Source organism: Molossus molossus, unplaced genomic scaffold (assembly GCF_014108415.1).
Source record: "Molossus molossus isolate mMolMol1 unplaced genomic scaffold, mMolMol1.p scaffold_m16_p_8, whole genome shotgun sequence".
NCBI lineage: Eukaryota > Metazoa > Chordata > Mammalia > Chiroptera > Molossidae > Molossus > Molossus molossus.
Genome location: NW_023425402.1, coordinates 46,524,027 through 46,548,179, shown reverse-complemented (window position 1 = coordinate 46,548,179; position 24,153 = coordinate 46,524,027). Strand labels below are relative to the sequence as shown.

At 38.6% G+C, this 24,153-nt stretch overlaps 1 protein-coding gene across 5 annotated transcripts in view; it reads left to right on the top strand.

The window, feature by feature from the left end:
- The first annotated feature begins 352 nt into the window (after nucleotides 1-352).
- The window catches only part of FIG4 (FIG4 phosphoinositide 5-phosphatase), a 118,104-nt gene continuing 94,303 nt past the window's right edge, over nucleotides 353-24,153 (top strand). For 2 of the 5 annotated variants that reach the window (XM_036248238.1, XM_036248237.1), the window contains exons 1-3: nucleotides 355-582; nucleotides 15,657-15,755; nucleotides 17,292-17,415. In XM_036248238.1, the coding sequence (XP_036104131.1) occupies nucleotides 517-582; nucleotides 15,657-15,755; nucleotides 17,292-17,415 (289 nt within the window). In that variant the 5' untranslated portion in view covers nucleotides 355-516. Of the gene's footprint in view, nucleotides 583-1,673; nucleotides 1,693-15,656; nucleotides 15,756-17,291; nucleotides 17,416-22,796; nucleotides 22,893-24,153 lie in introns of those variants that run through there. The other 3 variants (XM_036248236.1, XM_036248239.1, XM_036248240.1) reach the window with 3 other exon arrangements.

The following is a 24,153-nucleotide window of genomic DNA, read 5'->3' as shown; positions in this document are numbered from 1 at the left end:
GCACAAGTAGACGGAAAAAACAGACCAACTTGGGAATGAATCCACCTGTATCTCGGAGAAGCGCTTCAAAAGAAGCAATCCAGTCCCAAACCTTGCTTTTTTTCCAAAGAGAAGGACCAGATAAACGAGACTCAGCTACCTTGGTTACCTTCTCCGCCCACTTTGTCTCCTGCCCTCATCAAAAATGGCGCCCTTCGCTTCCTCTCTCGGCTGCACGCAGGTTCTGGGAGCCTCTCCACCCGACCTCTCTATGGTACACCCTCCAACCCGGCCCTCTAGTCCTGGGGCGGGGCTTGCCTGGAGGTGGAGTGTCAGGATCCGGAAGCACCTGAGCAGCAGCCAGTCATCTATGTATTTATCTTTATTTTGAGTGCCCAGGAGGTGTTTTTCCTGGCTGGACCTGGTGTTTAGGGACCGAGGTGTCTTTCTTCTGGGTCTCAGGGGGCGGTCCGGAGGCTGCCGCAACCTAGACTGCGGCCTGGTGCCTTGTCGTGGGGGTTCCCATTTGCTCCGACCATGCCTGTGGCCGCCGCCCCCATTATCAGCTCGGTCCAGAAGCTGGTTCTGTATGAGACTAGAGCTGTGAGTACCAGGCGCGGCGGGGCGCGGGCTGGAGGATGGCGGGCGAGTGGATGTGGGCCAGTGGGGCAGAGGCAGCATCCCCCCTACACCTCAGTTTCCCAGTCCCAGCCTTGGGGAATGTGCCTGAGGGGCTTTCCTCAGTGGTCCCAGGACACTGGTGCTTTTCCTTGTACGTATTTTCACTTAAATGCCATGGTTGGAACACTTTGGAAATAGGTGCTTGTAGTAGCTCAGAAACTGTTCATGAGGTTCTGTAGGAGTTACTGGATTCTTGTAAACTTTCAGAAAGTTTGTTCCAGTTCTGTGGTTCACTAGTTACAGTACAGGCATGGGTGTGAGAAAATATTTGACCTATGAATTGGTAACTTGTCTGTTTTCCTATTCCATGGCATACTGCCACTATGGTTGATGTTAATCACCAGAACTTTTATTGCTGAAACTTTAGGTTTTCCTTATTTGTAAGAAAAGGAAAACTATTTTGTTTGAAGACAGCTGATTTGTTTGGATAAAATTATTTTGCTTTTCACTTGATTTTTTTCCCCCCAATACATTTTTTTGTTTGTTTGTTTTATTACTTTAGATGGCCATGTTATTAGTTACTAGCCAGGTAAGCATGTCAGTTTTTTTATCCGCACCCAAGGACATTTTTCCATTTTTTGTTCAGATAGTGTGGGAGGGAGGGAGAGACACATCAACGTGAAAGGGACACATTGAGTGGCTGCCACCCCCACGACCCAACCAAGGCCAGGGACAAACTGCAACCGAGGTACGTGCCCTTAACGGGAACTGAACCCAGGTCTCTCTGGACCGCAGGCTGATGCTCTAACTGCTGAGCCAAACCGACCAGGGCAGCATGTCAGTTTTTATGTGTAGGTTACTAGCCCCCTAAAATTTAGGGAATGGTGTTTATAGAAATATAGTACATTTTTTATTATTTGTATGGTTGGAAAATAAAGTCTAACTTTTCTAAATTGGGTTTTAGGGTCTGCGTTTAAAATTACACTTCATGATAACAAGATTGCATATAACAAGATTTCTTATACTATGGAATGTATTATAAGGAACATTGACTGGAACTTGGGTTGTCTTCATTAGACAGAGTACAAGAAGGTAGTTATCTTAACAGTCTCTCAATTTTAACATAGTCTTAATAGCATGTCTGCCTCAGGTCATCATTAGTGTAGAAACACTGTTGACCCCAAATTAATTTTGCGTAGATCCAGATATAGAAGATAAAATTATCTAATATAGTGCATTTGCAAATATTTCCATTCTTTGAGGGGAGTCATATACAAGTATCATTTGACATTGAAGCAAAACCTGCTTTTTGTACAATGGGCTGGTAAGTAGTTAGAAACATAGATTAGTTAGAAACATAAATACTATACTGAAAACACAGAAATCTCAGCCCATCAATAACCTGAGCATTCATGAGGATTGGCTGAGATTTTAGTGTTCTTTCTAAAGAACAATTCATTTTATAGGGCTCTTCTGTTCAGAAACCTTCAGTAGCCCCCATTCTGAGGAGTGTTAACAATGAATTTATTAGTTTGTCATTCAAAGCCATCTGTGATTGGTCCTCAACTTGTCTTTTTCTTTTTTTGTAATCCTCACCTGAGGATATTTTTCCATTGATTTTTAGATAGAGTGGAAGGGAGGGAGGGGAAAGAGTAAGAGAGAAACATTGATGTAAGAGAGACACATGGATTGATTGCCTCCCACATGACCCCAACTGAGGCTGGGGATTAAACCCGCAACCCAGGCATGTTCCCTTGACTAGGAATCAAACCCTTAGCCCTTTGGTTCTCTAACCTCTGAGCCAAACCATCCTGGGCAATCTATCTGGTCTTGTATCTAATTTAACATTAATTCAGCAAACATTTATTGAAGATTAACTATGTGTTTTACTGTGCCTTAGTCTGCAGTAAAATTGTATTTCTTTCAGTTCCCTATATGTCTGTGTTTTTCTGCTGTTCTCTCACCTTGTGATGTCCCATCTCTTCTTCTCTTGTCAACACTTGACTGGTCCTCACAACACAGATCTGGTACAGTGCCTTGTAAAGAGAGTAGGCTCTCAGTAAGTGCTGGTTGAGGGGGTTTAAGACAAAGAGATGTGAGTTCTAGAACTCCACTGTGATGCCTGTCATTCATCTTAGTAATAGAAACTAACTCTGTCCAACTTAGAGGTCAAAGATGAGTTTATCATAAAGACGTGAGAGAATTTGTTGCATAAAAGAATCATTGAAGGAGCCTCACTCCCCAACCTGGGGAAAGGCAGAAACAAGACAGCAGGATTTGAGAACCTCCCAGAGTGCTGCCAAGGACATAGCATTATGCTGGGAGAAGGAATCTGATGGACTCAGCTGTGATTGGGAATCTGCCTCTGTGGAGACAAACCATAGTGGCCAGGAAGGGTCTGGCAGTAATGACTTGTCTTGTGGGAACATCCGTTTGTTTCAGGGAATGGTTGGGCCAGGGCAAACCTGAGAAACATCTGTTGCATTTAATCTTTGAACCTTGTTCAGTTTCTTCATCAGTACAGTAGGCGATAACTTCCTTTTTATATTTTTGACTTAAGCAAAGATATAAGCAGAAAGGTTTTTTGAGTAATAAGCTCAAAGTTTGAGTGATGTCAATAACTTAGAAAAAGGCATAAAATTATTGGAAACGAATTAGATTCTAGGAATTAGAAAGCAAACTATAGCAGGTTGTATTAATGAGAATAATTGCTTGTGCTTATGGAGCACATCTGTTCAAAGCACTCTACATATATTTTATTATTTAATACTCATAAAACATCTAAGAGGTAAATGTTGATATATTGCTACTATTATTTTATTCTTTAGTGAAGAAAAAAATGAGGCAAAGAGAGATTAGGACAGTGCTACTGAGCATGTGATTGGGAACTACTGCCAACTGGACTGCAACCAATTATCTACAGACACCAAGAGTAAATGATTACAAACTTTATGGTGGTTTAAAAGAGTAATTGTGTTTCTGATGGATCAGATAATTTAGAACATTTGGTCTGTGGTTTGTATGTCACTTTAAAAAATTTTTTTTAAAACCTCACCCAAGAATATTTTTTTTCTTTTATCTTCCAATAGAGTGGGGGCGGGGGGGAGAGAAACATTGACATGAGAGAGACACATCAACTGGCTGCCTCCTGCATGACCCCGACCAGGGCCGGGGATTGAACCGAAACCGAGGTGTGTGCCCTCGACAAGAATCGAACCTGCTGCTCATTGGTCACGGCTGACGCTCTAGCCACTGAGCCAAACTGTTCAGGGCTCTTTTAGCCTTTTTATTATGGAAATTTCAAGCATATACCAATAGATAATGAGATAAACATATATCCATCACCCAGATTCAAAATTACCAACACTTCATCATCCTTTATAATCTGTAACTTGTTCTATTCTCTACCTACCAATTATTTTATGTTTCTTTTCCTCTAAAATTTACATAAATTGAAATGCACAAATCTAAGCTCAGGAATTTGGACAGAAGTATGCATATGTGTAAACCATACTCATATATTGTCTCAAAAGGTTCCCTGTGGCCCAGACCACTTTGCTCAGTGCTTAGAGTGTCAGCCTGAGGACCTAAGAGTGGCGGGTTTGATTCGATCAAGGGCACAAACCTCAGTTGTTCGGTTGTGTTTTGTCCTGGCTCTGGCCGGGGTTGTGCAGGAGGCAACCAGGTGATGTGTCTCTTTCACGTCGATATGTCCCTCCCCGCCCCCCGCCTCCCACTCTATCTGAAGATAAATGGAAAAATAATCTGCTGGTGAAGATCAACCCCCCACCCCTTAAAAGTTCTCTTGTGTACTTCTGTTCCCTTTCCCTTTCTGGCAACTAATATTCTATTTTTTAACTAACCTTAGGTTAGATATGCCCGTTCAAGAATTTATATGACTGGAACTGTACAGTACATACTCTCTTAAGTCTAGCTTAGTTTGTTTTACATGATGTCCTAGAGGTTCATCCATCTTGTTGTATCAGTAGTTTGTTACTTTTTATTAATGCGTAGAAGTGTATGTATACATATTCCACAATTAATTTATCCATTTTCCCCACTGCTTTATACTGTTTCTCATTTAGGCTTTTGTTAAGCCAGCTATGAACATTCTTGAACAAGTATATGTGGACATGTGTTTTCCTTTCTCTTGGGTAAATACCTCTGAATGAAATTGCTAGTCATAGGGTTGATGTTTAGGTAGTTGTTCCATTCTACACTACCATCAGCAATGTGTGAAAAATCTCCATTTCTTCATATACTTCCCAGCATGTGGTATTGTCAGTCCTTTTAGTTTTAGTTATTCTAGTGGATGTATAGTGGTATCTCATTATGGCTTTAATTTGCATTCCCCTGATGACTAATGTTGTTGAACATCTACTCGTGTCTTTATTGGCCATGTTTATATCTTCCTCTGTGAAGTGTCTGTTCAAGTCTTTTGCCCACTTTTGAAATTTAGACTGTTTGTCTTTTTATTTTTTATTTGTAGTTCTTTATATATTATGAAATAAAGTCCTTTTGTCATATATGTTTTGTGAATATTGTCTTTCAGTCAGTGGTTTGCCTATTCATTTTCTTAATGATTGTTTTTTCAGCTTTATTGAGGTATAATGGACAATATTGTAAGATATTAAAATATACAATGAGATGATTTGATATATGTATATACATTAATGATCTTTTAATGTGCAGAAGTTTTACATTTCAATGAAGTTTGATTTATCTATTTTTCTTTTGTGGTTATTGCTTTCTGTGTTTTAGCTAAGAAATCTTTGCCTATTCCCAGATCACAAATATATTTTCCTGTGTTTCCTCTAAAAGAATTAAACTTTTAAGTGTTATGTTTAGGGGTATTTCATATTAAATTAATTTTGTTTGTGGTGTGATGTAGGAATTGTATTACTTATCTATAGTGTTTTAACAGATTTCTCCAACTTGGGGCCTTTGAACAAAAATATTTCTCAAAGTTTCAGTAGGTCAGGAATCTGAGAGTGACTTAGCTGAGTAGTTCTGGCTCAGGGTCTCATAAAGTTGCAGTTAAGATGTCAACTGGGCTACAGTCATCTGAAGTCTTGACTGGGCTGGTTTGTTTCCAAGATGGCACACTCACATGCTTTGAGCTGGTTGTTGACAAGAGACTTCAGTTCCTCAATTCAAGGACTTCTCCATAGGACTCTTGAGTGTCCTTATGATATGCAGCTGGATTTGTCTAGAGAAAGTGACTCAAGAGAAACAAGGACAAAGCTGTAATGTCTTTACAGCTGACCTAGCCTCAGAAGTTATATTCCATCATTTCTGCAATATCCTGTTGGTTATGCAGGTCAGCCCAGTTCAGTGGGAGGGGACTATACAAGGGTAATGCCAGGAGATTAGGGTTCTTAGAAGCTGGCAAGATAGGGACTGAAATTTACTTTTTAAAAAATTAATACATCAATTTACACAGTTTCATTTTTTGAAAAGATTATTCCTAAGTGATTTTTTGGGGGACACTGTTGTGACAAATTAATTGAATAAATGTGAGTTGATATCTAAACTCTTTATTGTTCCATTGATCAGTTTGTTTTTTTGTATGCCATTACCAGCTTGTCTTGATTAATTAGTTTTATAACAAGCCTTGAAATCAGGAAGTGTAAGTTTTCCAACTTTATTCTTTTCCAAAGTTGTTTTGGCTATTCTAGATCCTATGCATTTTCATATGAATTTTACAATCAGCTTATCAATTTCTATGAAAAAGCCTGTTGGGATTGTGATTTGGATTTCATTGAATATATAGATCAATTTGAAGAGAATTGAATCTTAAAAATATTAAATCTTTCAATTCATGGTATATTTCTTCATTTATTTAGTTATATCTCTCAGCAATTCATTATAGTTTTCACGTAGAAATTTTATGTACCTTTAAAAAAATCTATTCTTAAGTATTTTATGAGTTTTGATACTATTTTAAATGGCATTTTAAATTTGGTTTTCCAATTGCTTGATGTCTGTAGGATTTGTAGTAAAACTCTCTGTCTCATTTCTGACATTGTTATTTTGTGTTCTCATTTTTTTCTTGATTAGTCTTGCTAGGTGTTTATCAATTTTATTATTTTTTTGAAAGAATCAAATTTTGACTTGGTTAATTTTTTCTATTCTTTGTTTTCTATTTACTCATTATCTGCCCTTAAGCTTATTTCTTTCTCTTATGGATTTTGGATTAATTGGTTTATTTTTTTCTAGCTTCATAAGGTAGACATTTATATCATTGACTTAATGATTTTTCTTTTCTAATAAAAAAATTTTAAATTGTAAATAGAAAAATAGTCAAAAGACTACGGAAAATGTATTAATAGCCTGAACAACTGATAAAGTACTATATTCTTATATGCAAAAAAACTTTTGTAAATTAGTCTGAAAAAATAAAAACACCTGACCAAAAAATACAAAGACATGAATAGGTAATTTGCCAAAAAGAAGTATGATTATGAAAAGATATTCAAGTTGCTATCAAGGCAATAAAAGAAAAAAAGATTTCCATTTTTCACATGTCAGAATGGCAAAGATTCGCCCTGGCTGGTTTGGCTCAGCGGTTAGAGCATCGGCCTGTGGTCCAGAGAGACCCGGGTTCGGTTCCCGCTAAGGGCATGCATGTACCTCGGTTGCAGTTTGTCCCCGGCCCTGGTTGGGTTGTGAGGGTGGCAACCACTCGATGTGTCCCTTTCACGTCGATGTTTCTCTCTCTCTCTCTCTCTCTCTCTCTTTCTCCCACTCTATCTGAACAAAATTTAAAAAAAAAAAAAAAAAAAGAATGGCAAAGATTCGAAAAATTGACCAACGTTGTTGTCAGCAAGTATATGAAAGAAGTAGACATTCTTGTTTTGGTTGGTGGGAGTGTATTAATTGGCTATGAAGGGATTAGGATACACATTAAGAAACCAAAAAGACAGTGGACAAGGTGGGCTGTCTCTTGTCCTGAGCCTTCATTCATAAGGATAATTGGGTAAAGTTCAGGCTGTCTTTGTTATCTGTGTTTAGAGGTGAGGACTGTTTGGAGAGGAAAGGAAAGTGGGTTTGTAGATAGCATGCAGAAGGTGTAGTTAGTTATCACCTTGTGAAGGGTCTGCTCTCTCCCAGACTTACCCGTTAGGTCTGGCTCTTAAGACCTGCATGCTGCCCTTTGACTCCTGTAACCCTTTTCTGGCCTTTATCTGTCCTGTGACCCAAGCCTACAGATAAACTAAGGCCAGATCCAGGCCTAATGCTCATACAGCTCAGGAGATTTAGCATCCTGAAGTTATCATGGGTGAAATAGTATTTTACTTGAGATTTTTTCCAATTTATAGTCCTTGCTTAATATATGATGCCCTAGGGATCTTCCCATTGCAATAAGTGACCATTTTATAACAAAGAAATATAGTGGTTGACTTTAAAATTGGTAGCTGAACAGAACTGTGGCAAATTTTTGTGTCTGCATGTGTATTTTGTAGGGATGAGGTTATTAGGATAATTCTTGCTAGCTCAAAATTGTTTGCAGGTAGGTATGCATTTATTTATTTAATTTCTGTCTTGTTCTAAAAGCATTTAAGAACACTTCTCCTTCCTCCCCACCCCATCATACAAAATAGAACAAAGTAAGAACCACATCATGAGGAATGCAACTTACCTAACCAGCCTCAATATTAGCCTTGATTTGTGTAATGAGGCAATGGAATAGCACAATATAGGAGTACTCGAAGGGGTTGGAGCAGGGAAGTAAATGATCTAAGTGGGAGAGTGAAGCATAGTTGTCTGGAAGGTGTGGTTGGAGGTGCCAATGTTTCACACTTGTTTCTAGAGGGGATTGGAAGCTCCCCATCAGTAAAGCTCTGAATCCATAAAGAGTGAACTTGCAGACATTACTTTTGATTATCAGGGGCCCATTTCCCTTTCTGGCTGCATTACTGATTGTGGGATTGCTGGGTTAATTGAGGAGGCAGGCCTGAAATACTGTTAGATTGTGAGAAGTAACTTCATGATGCTCTTTAAAAACAATATCTTTATTCTGAAAGTTCAAATAAAGGTTAACATCAATTGAAGCTGTCAGACAACCTAAAATTTCTTCTTTTTCAAGAAGGCTGATTTTCTTCCCTCAGATAAAAAGTAGGTGATAGATTAGCCTGTCATTACAAAAGGAAATTATGTTAGTAGATACTGAGTTTCCTGTTAAATGGGTTACCTATTGTATTCCATTTGGAGTTCATGTATATATTTTTGAAATACATTCATACTGTCACTTTTAAAATTACATATTGAAATTTTAAGCATTTTCTTGAACACTGATGCTCACCTTTCAGATGCTCAGATCATTTTCTATCTTAAAGGGCATTTTAATATAACTTTTTTTGGTATACTAATTCTCCACCCTAATGCCAGCCACCCCCACCTGCCTAACACATCTACAACACACACTCAAACGTGGCCCCCAGAGGTGATTCATCTGTGCCTTCATGTAATGAATGCATTCAGGAAGTCCAGCTGATGCAAGCCTGATTTATGGAAATCCTGTACACTCTAGTTACCACTCTCTTTCCTTCTCTGTTGTTTTCGGACATTTGTTTACCTCCCTTTCCACCTTCATTATTTGAACTTCATACTGCTAATACTTGAGATGATCTTTCCTTCTTTCTATAGTCCCTAGTTCTTACTAAGAATTTATAATGAATTCAACCTAAGCTTTCCCAGATATGTAAACCTCTGTCAGCACATTCACACACATTGGGTATTCCTATCAGTTTCATCTTGAAGCAATGGCTCATATCTGGACTGGTTGCTCCCAAGGCCTGCAGTAAATCTGGTATCCTGCTCCCTCACCACCATCTAGTCTCTCCTGGTGTCCTTCTTTTTCCAGATCCCGTGTCTTTCTCTTTCTTGATTTTTGCCCTCATTTTGGTGGAGCACCTCTTTCAATTGCTTCATGAGAAAGGGTTCATGGACAGTAATTTTTTTTAGCTCATGCATGTGTGAAATGTCCTCATCCTATCCTCATGTTTGATTGATAGAGGTAATGTTACATTAAAGATCAAAATTAATTGTCCCTTAAAAATTTGAAGGGACTTCCGGTCAAGATGGCAGCATAAGTAAACGCGGTATCGCGTCCTCCCACAACCACATCAAACTTACAACTAAACTACAGAACAACTGTCATTCAAAACCGCCTGAAATCAAGCTGAATGGAAGTCCTACAACTACGGAATTAAAGCATCAGCCACATCCAGACTGGTAGGAGGGGCGGAGGCAGGCGGGCTGGTCCCACACGCACATGTGCCGGATAAAAATCAGGAGGACACCTCAGCTGGGAAGGTCCTCCCTGAGGACTGAGGGGTCCCCGTCCCACACCAGATGCCCCTCTCAGGGTTCCAGTGCCAGGAAGAGAATCTCCATAACTTCTGGCTGGAAAAACCAGCGGGAACTGAGGCTCAGGGAAGCTGAGATGGCTGGAGCCCCAGGCAGCTCCTCTTAAAGGGCCCCTGCATGAACTTATCGGACTCTCTCCCTCTAAGCGTGGAGGGGAGGCAGCTCGAGGGGCACCAGAGACATACAGGGAAGAACTGAGCTGTTTGGCACTGGAGCGAGGGTTGGAGAGGGGGCTTTCTCTGGGACAAACGTGCTGTCAGAGGCCTTTGTTCCTTTGGTGAGCCCTTCCCTGGGGCGGCAGACAGTTGCCATATCTGGGACTCCAGCAACCTGGCTCTCACTGGTAGCCCTGCCCTGGTGATTCCCTGAGGCCCTGCCCCACCCAGTTTTTAGGCCCACCCAAGCTGTTGCCAGTTGCTTAACCATAGGATTGGCCGGTCTTGGATCCTGCTTCAGGTTTTTCCTAGATTCTTTCAAACGAGCAGCATCTGGTCTCAGATAGCCCCATACCTCTCTTTAAGTAATACACAGAAACAAACACAGGGAGGCAGCCAAAATGAAGAGACAAAGAAACAGGTCCCAAATGAAAGAACAGAATAAAACCCCAATAAAAGAACTAAGCGAAATGGAGATAAGCAACCTAACAGATGCTAAGTTCAAAATACTGCTTATAAGGATGCTCAATGAACTTAGTGAGGGCCTCAAGAGCATAAAAAAGGGCCAGTCAGAAATGATGGATGCACAGTCAGAAATGAAGGAGGCATTAACTGAAATAAAGAATAATTTACACAGATTCAATAGTAGAGTACGTAATTCCAAGAAGCAAACTATTGATTTGGAATATAAGGAAGCAAAAAACGCCCAGTCAGAACAGCAAAAAAAAAAAGAATCCAAGAAATGAGGATAGTGTAAGGAGCCTCTGGGACAACTTCAAATGTGCCAACATTCGCATCTTGGGGGTGCCAGAAGGAGAAGAGAGAGAACAAGAAATTGAAAACCTGTTTGAAACAATAATGGCAGAAAACTTTCCTAACTTAGTGAAGGAAACAGACATACAAGTCCAGGAAGCACAGAGAGTCCCAAACAAGATGAACCCCAAGAGGCCCACTCCAAGACACATCATCATCAAAATGCAAAAGGTTCAAGACAAAGAGAGAATCTTAAAAGCAGCAAGAGAAAGGCAACTAGTTACCTACAAGGGAGTTCCCATAAGACTGTCAGCTGATTTCTCGAAAGAAACTTTGCATGCCAGAAGGGAGTGGCAAGAAATATTCAGAGTGATGAAAAGCAAGAACCTACAACCAAGATTACTCTATCCTGCAAAGCTGTCATTTAGAATTGATGGCCATGTAAAGAGTTTCCCAGACAAGAAAAAGTTAAAGGAGTTCCTCACCACCAAATCATTATTATATGAAATGATGAAGGGTCTTTTTGAAGAAAAAGATAAAATATATGAACAAACAAAATGGCAATGAATACATACCTATCGACAATGGAATCTACAAACAAAGTGAACAGACAGAACAGAAACATTCTCATAGCTACAGAGAACATTTTGTTGGTTGCCAGATGGGAGGGGGTTTGGGGGAATGGGTGAAAAAGGTGAAGGGATTAAGAAGTATAAATTCATTGCTAGATTGAGAAACCTCAAAGGGAAAGGGGTTGGGGTGTGGGAAGAAATAAACCAAGGAACTTATATGCATAACCAATGGACACAGACAACAGTGTGGGAAAAGGTGGGAGGGGGGCGGGAGTGGGGAGGAGGGGGCCAGTGGGGAGAAAATGAGGAACATCTGTAATACATTCTACAATAAAGATTAAAAAAAAAAAATTGAAGGTATTGTGTCCCTGTCTTCCACCTTCCAGTGTTGCTGTTGAGAATTTCTAATGTTATTTTATCTTGATCTTTAGTTTGAAGCCTTTTTTTTCCCTCTTTACAAGCTTGTGCTATCTTCTTTTTATCTTTAGTTTTCTGAAATTTTATATTTCTACTTCCAGCAATAAGAGATGCCACAAATTGCCACATCTTTTGGAGGTCCCCATGTTGTCAATTGGATTGTATCTTGGCTTCCTCACTGCCAGCGTAGGTCTGTTTTTCAGTGTTTTTTTTTTGAAAAAAGATTTTTAGATTGATTTTTAGAGAGAAGAAGGGAGGAGGAGAAAGAAAGAAACATTGATGTGAGAGCAGAACACTAATTGGTTGCTTCCTGTACACCTACAGTGGATCAGGCCTTTAACCCAGGCATGTGCCTTTTGAGGCATGGAACGACACCCAACCAACTGAGCCACACTGGCCAGGGCTGTTTTTCCATTTTAAGTGATTTTTTTTTTTTTTTTTTGCCACTATCTTCTTCACTCTTCCTCTCGGCCTCATTTGATGTGCACATGACAGCTCCTTCCTTTTCCAAATGATCTCCTCCCTTTGCTTTGATGATTGTACGCTGTCCAGGGATTTTCCTCATCACTGGCCCTTCCTTTCAGTGTTCTCAGCTGGTTCCTTCTATATCCAGCCTCTAATAATGCCATGTCTCAGACTAGTTTAAGCCAGTCCCATGACTTTAAATGCCATGCATGTGCTGATAACACTCACTCATAGCTGTCCTTTGAGTTCCAGATTTATACAAAGTTCCCATTTGATCTCTTTGGGCATGTTGTAAACAGAACTCTTGGTTCATCCTCAAACCTGTTTCTTCTGCAATCATCCCTACATCAGTAAGTGGTACAGCTATTTAGCTAGTTGCTCAAACAAAGGTAATTGGATCAGTTAATCCCTTTTTTGAGCTCATCCACCAGCAAGTTATATTTTTTAAATCTATCTTCAATTTATCTTTTCCCTCAGGTGTCTAGCCTAGTGCCTGGCACATATGAGACATTTACCAGTAAATAGTCAAATAAAGGATGTTAATAGAAAACCAGGAAAATTGATGTAAAAAAATGTGGACTCTTTAAACATGTCGAGGTCATGAAAGGCAGACGGGACTATTCTAGATGAAAAGATTTTTAAAAAGACACGGTAACCAAATGCAATGCATGATCTGTGATTGGTTTCTGGTTTTTAAAAAACCAGGTTTGTTTACGACCAGCTTGTATTAGTGTCTTCAGGGTTTGTCAGTACTCGTCAAAGCCAAGTTCAATTAAAAAAAAAAATCTGTCTTTTCACTAAAAACAAACAAACACAGATATAAAGGATATTATAGGGATAGTTGGGGACATTTGAATATAGATTGTATGTACGTAATACTATATCAGTAGTTCATGATTATGTGGGAGGATGTCCTTGTTTTTAGGAAATACAGGTTGAAGTTTTCAGGGGTGATGTATTATCATACCTGCAACTCATTTTCAGATGGTTCAGAAGGAAAAAACATCTCAAAAGGGAGGAAGGTAGAGAAAACATGTAGCAAAATGTTAACAATTGGTGAATCTAGGTGAAGGGTGGGTATATGGCTTTTCATTGTATATTCTGTTCATCTTACTGTAGGTTTGCAAAATTTTCGAAATAAAAAGTTAGAAAAAATCAGCAGTGGAGAAGAATTTAAGGAAAATCTATTTCAGGACAATTTTTAGGCCCGCAAATGCTGAAATGCATTTTGAAGCAAAATTTTAAATGCAACAAAGTCTAAGGATATACATAGTTCTAGAGTTGATATAGTTAACAGGAAGGAAATAAAGCAGAACAGAAATAAGGCCTTTCTGGAAAAGTTACCTCTTTTTAAAAAATTGAGTGTGACAGTCCATGGTCAGCTGCCCACGAGAGGGCAGTGCAGGGGAGTAATTCTGTCCACCGCAGGCCAGCTGAGGACCGGGGTTTTCTTTCCCACATAACTGGCTCCACATGAGGTCGCTCTTCTCTGCACAAAACATTTTTAGGATTCCTAGAAGAGAAAATGTAGATAGACTGCTTCCTGTTTCTTTCTCTCCACTCAGATCTGCTTCTAAATTCTGTGGATTTTAGCTTGGGCTCCTCTGCTTCCTGGAGGCTGTGGAGGGGTCTGGATGTGGGAAGTGTAGATGTGCCCTCCTTTGTGTCTGCTCCAAAAGCCAGTCATGCATTCCCCACTAGGATCTCAGGAATTCTACCTGTCTTTTTATTACAAACTGGCAAATCGTAGTTCTACTGCAATTGATCTTTAGGTTTCCTAGGATCTATTAAAATTCTAGGAATTCCATTCAGGGATTTTACCTCCCTTAAAACTGTGATGTGCCTTACTTACTGAGTGGTTGACTAAAAAGGGCCATCTCTCTGTGCTTACTCAGGAACGATGAGTTAGTGTAAATGTTGTAGCAAGTTACCCAGCAAATTAAATGGTTAGTCTGTGATAGGTGGTTGTCCTTTCACCTAACATTTACCCAATGCCTGTGGAACTAGACTGCGCAACTAGGGTAGAAAGAAAAACCACAGAGGTGTAGGGTGTTGGCCGCACTCTCCTGAGCTGCTTAGAATTAGGTGAAGGGGGCAGACATGCCCCAAGCAAATTTAGACAACGAATTCAGAAGTAAGTGCTAAATTTAGATATAAATCAGTGTTTTGATGGGGTAGGTGATGAGAAGATTGTTGCAGGTGGAGATGATGGGTAATCACTTGTCCTGTTTAGGCTCAGTGTAGCAAGTCCTGTTTAGTAGTCCTTCAAGGCCAAACACAACATCAGGACCACACCAACCTTTTTGGATCGCTGGCTCTGACCTTCCTCGAATGAATTAAGTTCCCCTCCTGTGTTGTCCAGTTCATACCTCTATTATAGTTCAAAACAACTCATGGTTGTTTTGCATGTTCTCTCCTGAGGACAAAGACTGATTACTAATAGATTTGTACATTCTTCCATTTCCTGGTTCCATTCTGGTTCTGCACATGCTTTTCTTCCTTTGGGGTACTCTTCTTTCCTGGGTTTTGGGTTTTTGTTTGTTTTTGGTCCTTTTCTCCAATACAGTGGCATAGACTTGCTGATGTCTTATAAATAAGGAGAGAAAAGGAACTAACACTCTGAATGCTTCTTTGTGTTGAACACTATTCACCGTTAGGTGTTTTATGAGCATTTTGTCACTTAATCTTGTTCTTCTAACAAACTCACCAAGCTTCTTCCCCTTTTATGTCTTTGCACTTGTTATTTCCTTTCCCAGGAACTGTTTTTCCTGAGGTCCTCAAGAAGGTGGCTCCCTTTTCTGCCATTTAGGAAAGCACACTCACTTTAACCTTCGCAGGGCTTTGGGGTAGATTTTTATAGTTGTTATATTAAAGTTACTTTCGGTCTTCTATAGAAAATATGTAAAGATTTATATGATAAAATATCAATATTTTAATAATGATAATTGTCTCAGCATTCCTAATTATATGTTAAGCTTTCTAATTCTTACCAGAGCTGCCCCTTCCTGGCAAAGTTTAAATACCAGTCTCCCATCAGTTAGGTTAATCTCTATATAATATAAATTAATCTGATCTGGTTATTGGGTATATTTCATATATCAGACTGATGCTTATACCACTAAGAATATTTTATTGTTAAAACTGACCCTTTGAATCAGATTTTTTTTTAATCTGCCAGTTATACTTAGCAGAAATATTTCTTTTAAAAAGTAATCTCACTTTATTAATGTATTTAATTTAAAACACTGAAGTGGTTATTAAACGTGGTTATAAAGCAGAATGCCTTTAAAAACTAATGACATTCCTTTTTATTTATTAATAGAGATACTTTCTAGTTGGGAGCAATCATGCAGAAACAAAATATCGTGTTTTGAAAATTGATAGAACAGAGCCAAAGGATTTGGTCATAATTGATGATAGGGTAAGTATCTTGCAAACCTGAATACAAACAGAAACTCTGTACTTGTTTAAAGGATATAAAATATCTCTACACCTTCTAGTGATATATAATTTTTTAAGTTATGCATCTAAAAATTATAATTATTTTTCATGGTTGGCTAGAACTTGAATCTCTAATGTGGTTTCTAGAAATTACTGATGTCAAGTAGTATACTGGAATTGCACCTTGTTTCTCATTTTATTTTGTTTTACAAAGCAGACTCACTGGATAAGTTAAGAATATATTTTCTTAAAGGGATGACATTCTCTTTTTTTTTTTTATCCTCACCCGAGGACATTTTGGCATTCATCTTCAGATAGAGCAGGAGGGAGAGAGGGAGGAAGAGAGAGAGAGAGAGAAACATTGACGTGAGAGAGACACATCGACTGGCCGCCACCCACAAGACCCCAACTGGGGCCGGGGACAAACTGCAACCGAGGTACGTGCTCCCTGCGGGAACAGAACTCAGGTCTCTCTGGACCATGGGCCAACGGTCTTTAACCGCTGAGCCAAACCGGCCAGGGCTAAAGGGATGACATTTTAATAATTTAATTAACTCTTAATATTTTGTCTACCAAAGAGTTAATTTATTACTATGCTTTAAATATGAAGGTACTTGAAGTCAGAGAGGACTTCTATACTGCAGACTTTATAATGGTGCTAAAAATCACCTGTAGGGCCTCTTCTGATGACTTGCTATGTACTAGAGAAATGTTAAGCTGTTCTTATCCAGATGTTATATTATCCAGAGTCAGGAATACAAGACTTAATTCAGGTGGCACAAAAATATGAGGCTGTTAGTCAAAAGAGAAATACAATATGGTGGTGTTGAAAGTTACTTTTAACTCTTTCAAATGAGAGAACCTAACATACCTTTTGTATTAAACTTCCTGTCTGTGAATATTTCTGAATCCATGTAGTTTCTTGATTTTTCAAATATATTAATAGCTACAGTTTGGAACTCATTTTCACTACGCTCTTGCAAAACTATTTTCTGTGTTATAATAATTTTAGATAAATTCTATTTTGTGATTTTCTACACTCCTAGGTGTTATGGTCTCTCCCACTCTCCAAATCTGGGAGTTTTTATTAATATAATGTAATAATTTTTGGCTTTATTTGAGAGTGGGAATGATTGATTGGGATCTTTTTGAGAATCTATGAAAAGCTGTGGGCCTTCTTATAAAAATGCACATATGCACATATAACCAAAACTGTGCATATAACTTTAAGGGGTTTACAGAATTTTTGAATTTATCTGTGGATTTCTTAAATCTCTGGTTCAGAAGATATGGTTTTGATAGTTTTTTAGTATAGCAATATGATCCAGTAACTACTCTTAATTACTAGTATTAAATAATTCGTCTACTTTTTAAAATTGTAGCATAGTCCTGCAATTATTATATACTTCTCTGTGAAATAGCTAATGATTCTTGTAGGACACTTTACATTTTCATGGGTAAAGAAATAATCTGGAAAGTAAGCACAGCCTTACAGATGAAATTTGCTTATTTTTAGCATGTATATACTCCACAAGAAGTGAGAGAGCTTCTTGGCCGCTTGGACCTAGGAAACAGAACAAAGATGGGACAGAAAGGGTCCTCTGGGTTATTTCGAGCTGTTTCTGCTTTTGGTGTTGTAGGTAAGAAATGTACCTCCCTCTTACTACCTATTTTTTAGAAGTCTACATAGATTACTTATAGTTTGCAAGCATATATATCTTTATAATTATAACCCATCATCTGTGGTGGTCGTTGTTTAAAACTTAATTATCCATCAGTCAGACATCAAACAGCCTTTACGTAGCATTTGCTATGTGCTCAGTACTGTACTCAGTATCATATAGGATATGAACAAATAATATAGAAATGGTTTGGGACTTTAAGGAGTCCACTGTCTGGCTTGTTGAGGAGTGAAAAGTAAAAGTGAGCTTGAACTGTGAACATCTGCCCTGTCATTTATCAGCTGAAAAAACAGATACAGGTAAAACCAGCTTTAAAATGAACAGGAATTTCTCCCCAGGACCTGCTGCAGCATGAAGTGTCATAACCCTGTCTTTGAATGACTGCTGCTTTCTTACTTACTGAGAAACTTTGTCCTCTAGAATCACAGACTACGTGGAACTTTGCTGTTTGAAATTCTGTCGGTGAGAGAAAACATTCCCCTCTTGCCTGGATGGTGGAGGGCACTTTGACACCGAGAAGCCTCCTTGATTTGCAGCTCAGATGCAGAGCTTCAGATAAGGGGTTTCTGGGGACAATAGTCCACAGCTGTGCTGCTCTTTTTTCCAGGGAAATAGGACTCTGAGTTGGCTTGATGTCGATCTCTTTCTATACAGTCCTACTTTGACCTGTGCCTGTTCACTTAAATGTTACCTAAGCTCTTCCCTTAAATCCTATAACTCTTTTACTTTATTTACACATGAGCAGACAGATATGGGTTTGGCCTTTAAGGAGTCTGCTGTCTGGCTTGTGGGGCATTTGTGAGTGCCCCACAGTTCCTCTGGTGTGCATTGTACCTTATTTCAGTGGGTCAATAAATCTGTCTTTGCTGTACTGTGGATTTTTCCCTGTGGAGAGGGGAAGGGAGGTCTTCGGATTACTGGACTAGGATGAGGGACAAAAATCAATGCACATGAAACAACTCCAAGAATGTAATTAAGAGCCAAGCTGTGTAGTAAATGTTAAATGGTGTTGGAGGTATGTTACTTGGCCAGGAAAGATTTCCCGGAAAGGACGAGACTTGGGCTGGACCCTACGGAAGAACAAGATTTGGATGGATGTGGGGAAGAGAGGAGAGAACTGTAGTAGGGATGACAGCAGAGGCATAGGCATGAAGATTTCCCTTGGGCCCTGGAATGTTGGTGAGTTGTTGGGTGAGGCCAGATTGCTTGGGGCCTTGGAAGCCAAGAAGAAGGCAATTGTATCTCAGCTTCTCTGTTGGCAGAGCCTTATTTTGAGTCTAGTTTTTTTTAACACTTAAAAATTATCTCTGTACTTCTTTATTTGTGTGTGTGTGTGTGTGTGTGTGTGTGTGTTGATTTCAAAGAGAAGGGAAGGGAGGGAGGGAGGGGGGGAGAGAGAGAGAGAGAGTGATTGATTTGATATGAGAGGGAAACATCAGTTGGTTGCCTTCCATATACTAGCATGTACCTGACTGGGAACTGAATCGGTTACCTTTTGGTCATGGAACAATGCTCAACCACACCAGCCAGGGTAGCTCTGTGCTTCTCAAATTGACTAGACTCTACACAATATTGACTGAGTGATTGGTATCTAAAGATGTTAACAAAACTAAAGGAATGAACTATGCTGTATATAGGGTGGGGCAAAAGGAGGTTTACAGTTGTGAGTGCACGAAACATAGAGTTTATTCTTGTATTATTATTTATTAATTATTGTATTATTTTCCATATAAACAACTGTAAACTTCCTTTTGCCCCACTCTGTATTTTCAAATTGTTGGTTTTTCTGATTAGCACTTTCTGTTTTGTGACTTGATATTTATTGATACTTTGATTATATTCTGCCATATTTGAGGTTTGTTTTTCTCAGTGTGCTCTTGGACTCTTCAGATGTTACTCCTTTAGGTCCATTTTCTGTCTTAGGTGGCTGCCAGGGAAGATCACGAGTATGGTTCATCTCTTTGAAACTGGCCCCTTTCTATGCCTTCTGCTAGGTCTTGGCAAGTCCCTTGAGGTTACTTACATATTTAATAGCTAAGTGTTTGTGGGGTTGTACATGTATGTGTATGTCAGGTGACTTCATGTGCTTAAATTCCATAGATTCTGCATGTTAAAATTCACTTTGTGTTGCTTATATTTTAAAGAAAAAATTGGAAATAAAATGTGTCTGAAATACAGTAAGTGTAAATTGTTGCTTAATAGGTTAAACTTATTCCTTTAAATGCTGGTACTTTATTATAATTTTAAAAAATGGTCTATGTAATATTGAATGTCTCATTAGCCAGAGTCTATTATTCAAAATTTAGCTTTCTTTGATGATAAGGTATCAGGAAGTAAAGATTAGTTATTGACTGTGTTTAAAAATAGCTGCCCTTGGATATTCTGGAATTATATTGGGCAATTTGCCTTTACATTAAATGGCCCCTGGACTGCTTTACTGTTTTGTTTTTATGGTACTTTGGTCATTCCTAATCATTCTTGGAATGTTTTCTTTTAACACTATTACCTGCCTCATTTTAAACCTATTGATAACTAAGCTTGTCTAACCAGAAGCTTTATTTTAATCAAATTGATAACAAAGTTTATAACCAGATATTTATTTAATGCACAAGTGTTAGTTAATAAACTCTGAGTGAGGGCTGAAGGTGTCTCCATGTTTCCTTTGAAGGTGACATTCTTAGATGTTGTGGTAGTTGCTTCTTTTGCAATTAGAGGCCTTTCACTTTTGAGACTGTTTCTGGCTGATGAAGTCACTAAAAGACTGACCTACCAGTAGCAGTAATCTACTCAGTAAGCATTTATTATTTTTATAGAAATGCATTTTATGTATTATAGTTCAACCGTGCAAATTAAGCTTAGAATCAATGAAGAATAAACAAGGAGTTAATAAAAATCTATGATTCATCTAGTACTATCTTAGAAATAATGAGGGCTATTGAAATAGCAAAACAAAATGCTCATTTTTGAATACTTTATAGTCTGGTTGTCAAAATAATACATGTATGAAATGATTAGAATGGTTGTCTTCTATTCTGGGGGCTACAGTATTTTCTCCATTAACTTCTTTCAGTATTCTTTATTTGTGAATAGTATTTTCACTGGAATGTTTTGGATTGTTATCATGGTTAATTTAGTTCACAATCTTTAAGAATCTAGAGCAGTACTTCTCAACTCTTTGTAGTAAAGGACCAGATTTTTCTCCACCAGGATGTCACAGACCAACACATGATCCTACCGTGCAGAACTTGTCTGCACCTTGGACCACATGTGACTCATCACACAAGCTTAGTAATTTGTACCCAACTAGGCTGTGCCCTGTTTGAGGCAAGTTCATTAATCATGTGCTCAGATTTGATGGCAATCTTAAATCGCTGTAAAGTTACTAAACCCTTACTTTCAGTTTGTTTATTTGTCTTTTTATGAGCTGGTACCGAAAGTTTATGGACCATCACTGGTCCTAGACATGGATTAGTCAGTCCTATAGCTACAGCTACCATGCTCATTTCTGACCTTCTTTGTTGTTATTTGATGGTCATCAAGAGGTTTGGGAAACTATTAGATGGTATCATGAGCATTCCTTTATAAAATTGTTTTATCTGATCCTGGGGCACATCAATGGATTTGGTGGCTGGTGGTCCGTAGTACTTACTACTCTTAGCTCTGTAACCCACCCAGCCTTGTTTGATACATAGCCTCAAATCTATGTCTTTTTTCTTCCTGTATCATTTGCCAGAGGATACTCTTTTAAGGTGCTAGTATGTTGGAGGGGAGTGGTAGAATAAGAAGTGTTATTGTAGCAGACTAAGTGATAGATTCAGTTATTATTTTTAAAAATACCCTTAGAAATTGATTATAAATCCAAGATAGCACCAAAAGTAACAACCAAGTCTGATCTATGGAGTAGATAATTTGGTTTAGAGAATCACTGGTTCCTGAGGGCTCTGTGGTGCAAAGGCCCAAAGTACTTTGTGAAAGTTTTTCAAACTTCTCTGCCAGAGTGCTGCTCTCCATATAGGCTTTCAAAATAATGACTAGCTGGCCTGATGAGCTTCCTAAATGGGATAGTGCGTTCTTTTCTGTTGTTGGGCTTGGGGGGACTGTCCTCTCTAGCCACAAGAACTCCATACTACTCCATCCTCTCATACTGTCCTTTTTAATATACTTTGCTTGGTGGTGTTTCAAATGCCACAGTCTTCCCTACTTGGAGAGATGGAAATCACTTTAGCATGATGACTTTCATCTAGGCTTCTGGGAAGTTCTCAATGAAATTGGTCTGAGATCAGAAGTACATAGAATGAAGATGAAAAAACTTATTCTGGTTTTCAGTGTGCTAAAGTGATGAATAGACTGACTCTTGGCAAATGTCTGTGCCAAACTAAAGCCTTTTAATTGTTGGTTGTACATATTTGATAGGAACCTTTTAAAGAGAGAGTGACATTTTCAATTGGTAGTAAAAGGAAGAAGAAAATGATCTCATCTATAATATGTGAAAGCGTTTGTGCTAGTAGAAAAGTATATCCTTTTTGCAGTATATTTACTTTCCTTTATTTAAAGTATAAAAGGAAAGGTAGTGATAAGTCTAGAGCTAAAAACATAAAATTCAGTTGAAATGCAGGTTGAAAGAAATTATTATAGAGAGGTTTTTTTGTATAAAAAATAAATATATAGCAAGAATAAAAGGGAAACTCATTTATTTTAGAACTATTTATTACTTAAACCCAATTAGATGCTTTTTGAGTGTTTTTATGATGCTTCCGAGAGTCTTACTTTTGTAAGTTTTATCCATTGAAAAGGATAAATACTTCCGAACTTGCTTTTAATGAGATTGTCATCAGCTTTTTTTTCCCTTCACATTTCTGTGTCCTTTAGCTATAGTCAGGGAATTTTTGTCTTGTCTCTATGGTAAGGAAAGGACTTTAAAATGGAACATTTTTTAAAAAATGCACTTTGTGCTTTGTGGATCTCTAAAATATAAGTATTTTTCCTTGTTTTAATAACATTTGCTCAGTAACATGATTCATAAACTCCTTAAGGCATCTTTCCAATATATTTCAGCTCATTTATGTTAATGTATTCAGTTAGTAGTTTCCTTTTTTGTCAGCTGAGAATAACAAGACATAGATAATAGACATTTGTCAATTTTAGAGCAAAAACTCATAGCACTAAAATCCTAGCTCAGACTTTATAGATATAACACTCTGAGAGGGAGACAGAGAAACAGGGAGAGGGAAAGGAAGAGAGAGAGAGAATGAATATGCACGTGTGTGCACAAGAAGGTTTTGAAAGATATTTCTGCTAGATATAAGATTCTTGGTTTACAGTTTTTTCTTTCAGGGCTTTGGATTATGTTATCCCACAGCCGTCTAGCCTCCATTGTTTCTAATGGGAAGTCAGCTGTGTGTGACTGTATCTGACTAGCCCTGTGAGTGAGCTAGGTGAGGAGGATTGGGACCCAATATTCTTGACCAGTCATGTTGGGATAGAGCCTTCTACTCTATGAGAAGGAGCTGGGTAGAAGAAAGGAGTCCAGATCTCAGCCATATTAACCTGGAATCAAGCTTCTGTAACACAGAGTTGGAGGGGATGAGAAATTCTGGTGGCCTCTACCTCCTGAGCAGAAACCATGTCCCTAGACTAAGAGCTGGGCAGAGAGGGGGGAGCACTATGCCTGGAGTGGATATTTTGTCACATTGAACTGGAAGAGGAGTGTGGGGAAAAGCAGGTTATGATTCAGATGCCACAGACCTGCTGTTCTTACCAAGATTTAGTTGATTTTCTTGAATAAATGTTTCTCCATTTGTTGAACATCATTTCCAGAAACTGCCACTTAAAAACTTTTTTTTCATCAGTTATGGTTGCTTCTGTGATGAGCTTCTCATGTTTCTATTTTGGGAATGAGCCCTGACCACCACCACCAGCCAGAGACTTAGTTTTAACTCCCAAAGCAAAATGTCTAAGGGACAAAAAAATTTTGACCAAGACTATATAGTAACTTAGTCCTACTGAACATTAGTACATGTAGCCTTTCTTTTTTTGAAAATACATGTTTTTATTGATTTTTTAGAGAGAGGGAGGAAGGAAGAGAGAGCTAGAAATATCCATGTGATGAGAAACATCGATCAACTGCCTCCTGCATGCCTCCTACCAGAGATTGATCCCACAACCTCGGCATGTACCCTGACTGGGAATCAAACTGGGACCTCTCTGTCCATGGGATGATGCTCAGTCCATGGGATGATGCTCAATCCACTGAGCCACACTGGCAGGGCCATATAATCTTTTTTAAATCACCAATATAGACCATATATTCCAATGATGTAATGTACAATATAATTTTATAATGCTCCAACATTCATAAAAAGCTTAGCTATCAGAAGTGGTATTTGTGACGATTGCATGAAGGCTGATATATTGTTTTATTTATTGTTTTATTTGCTCAATGCCATCACTTTTCTGGGACCTCCCCCTACCCCATCTAAGTCACCTAGTTATTGTATAAATATATGGCTTCCAATGAAACGTGACTTTATTCCTTGGCCACAGTTGATTGGTCAAGGGTTGGGCACCCAACCCCTATTGGGCCAATCCAAGTTCTTCCCTAGGAATTCTGGAATTGAACTTGATGGAAAATTTATTTTTTCCCAGTGAAGTTTTTTAGATGTAAAGCCCGGAATTATTTGGAGCTGTGTTTCTCAC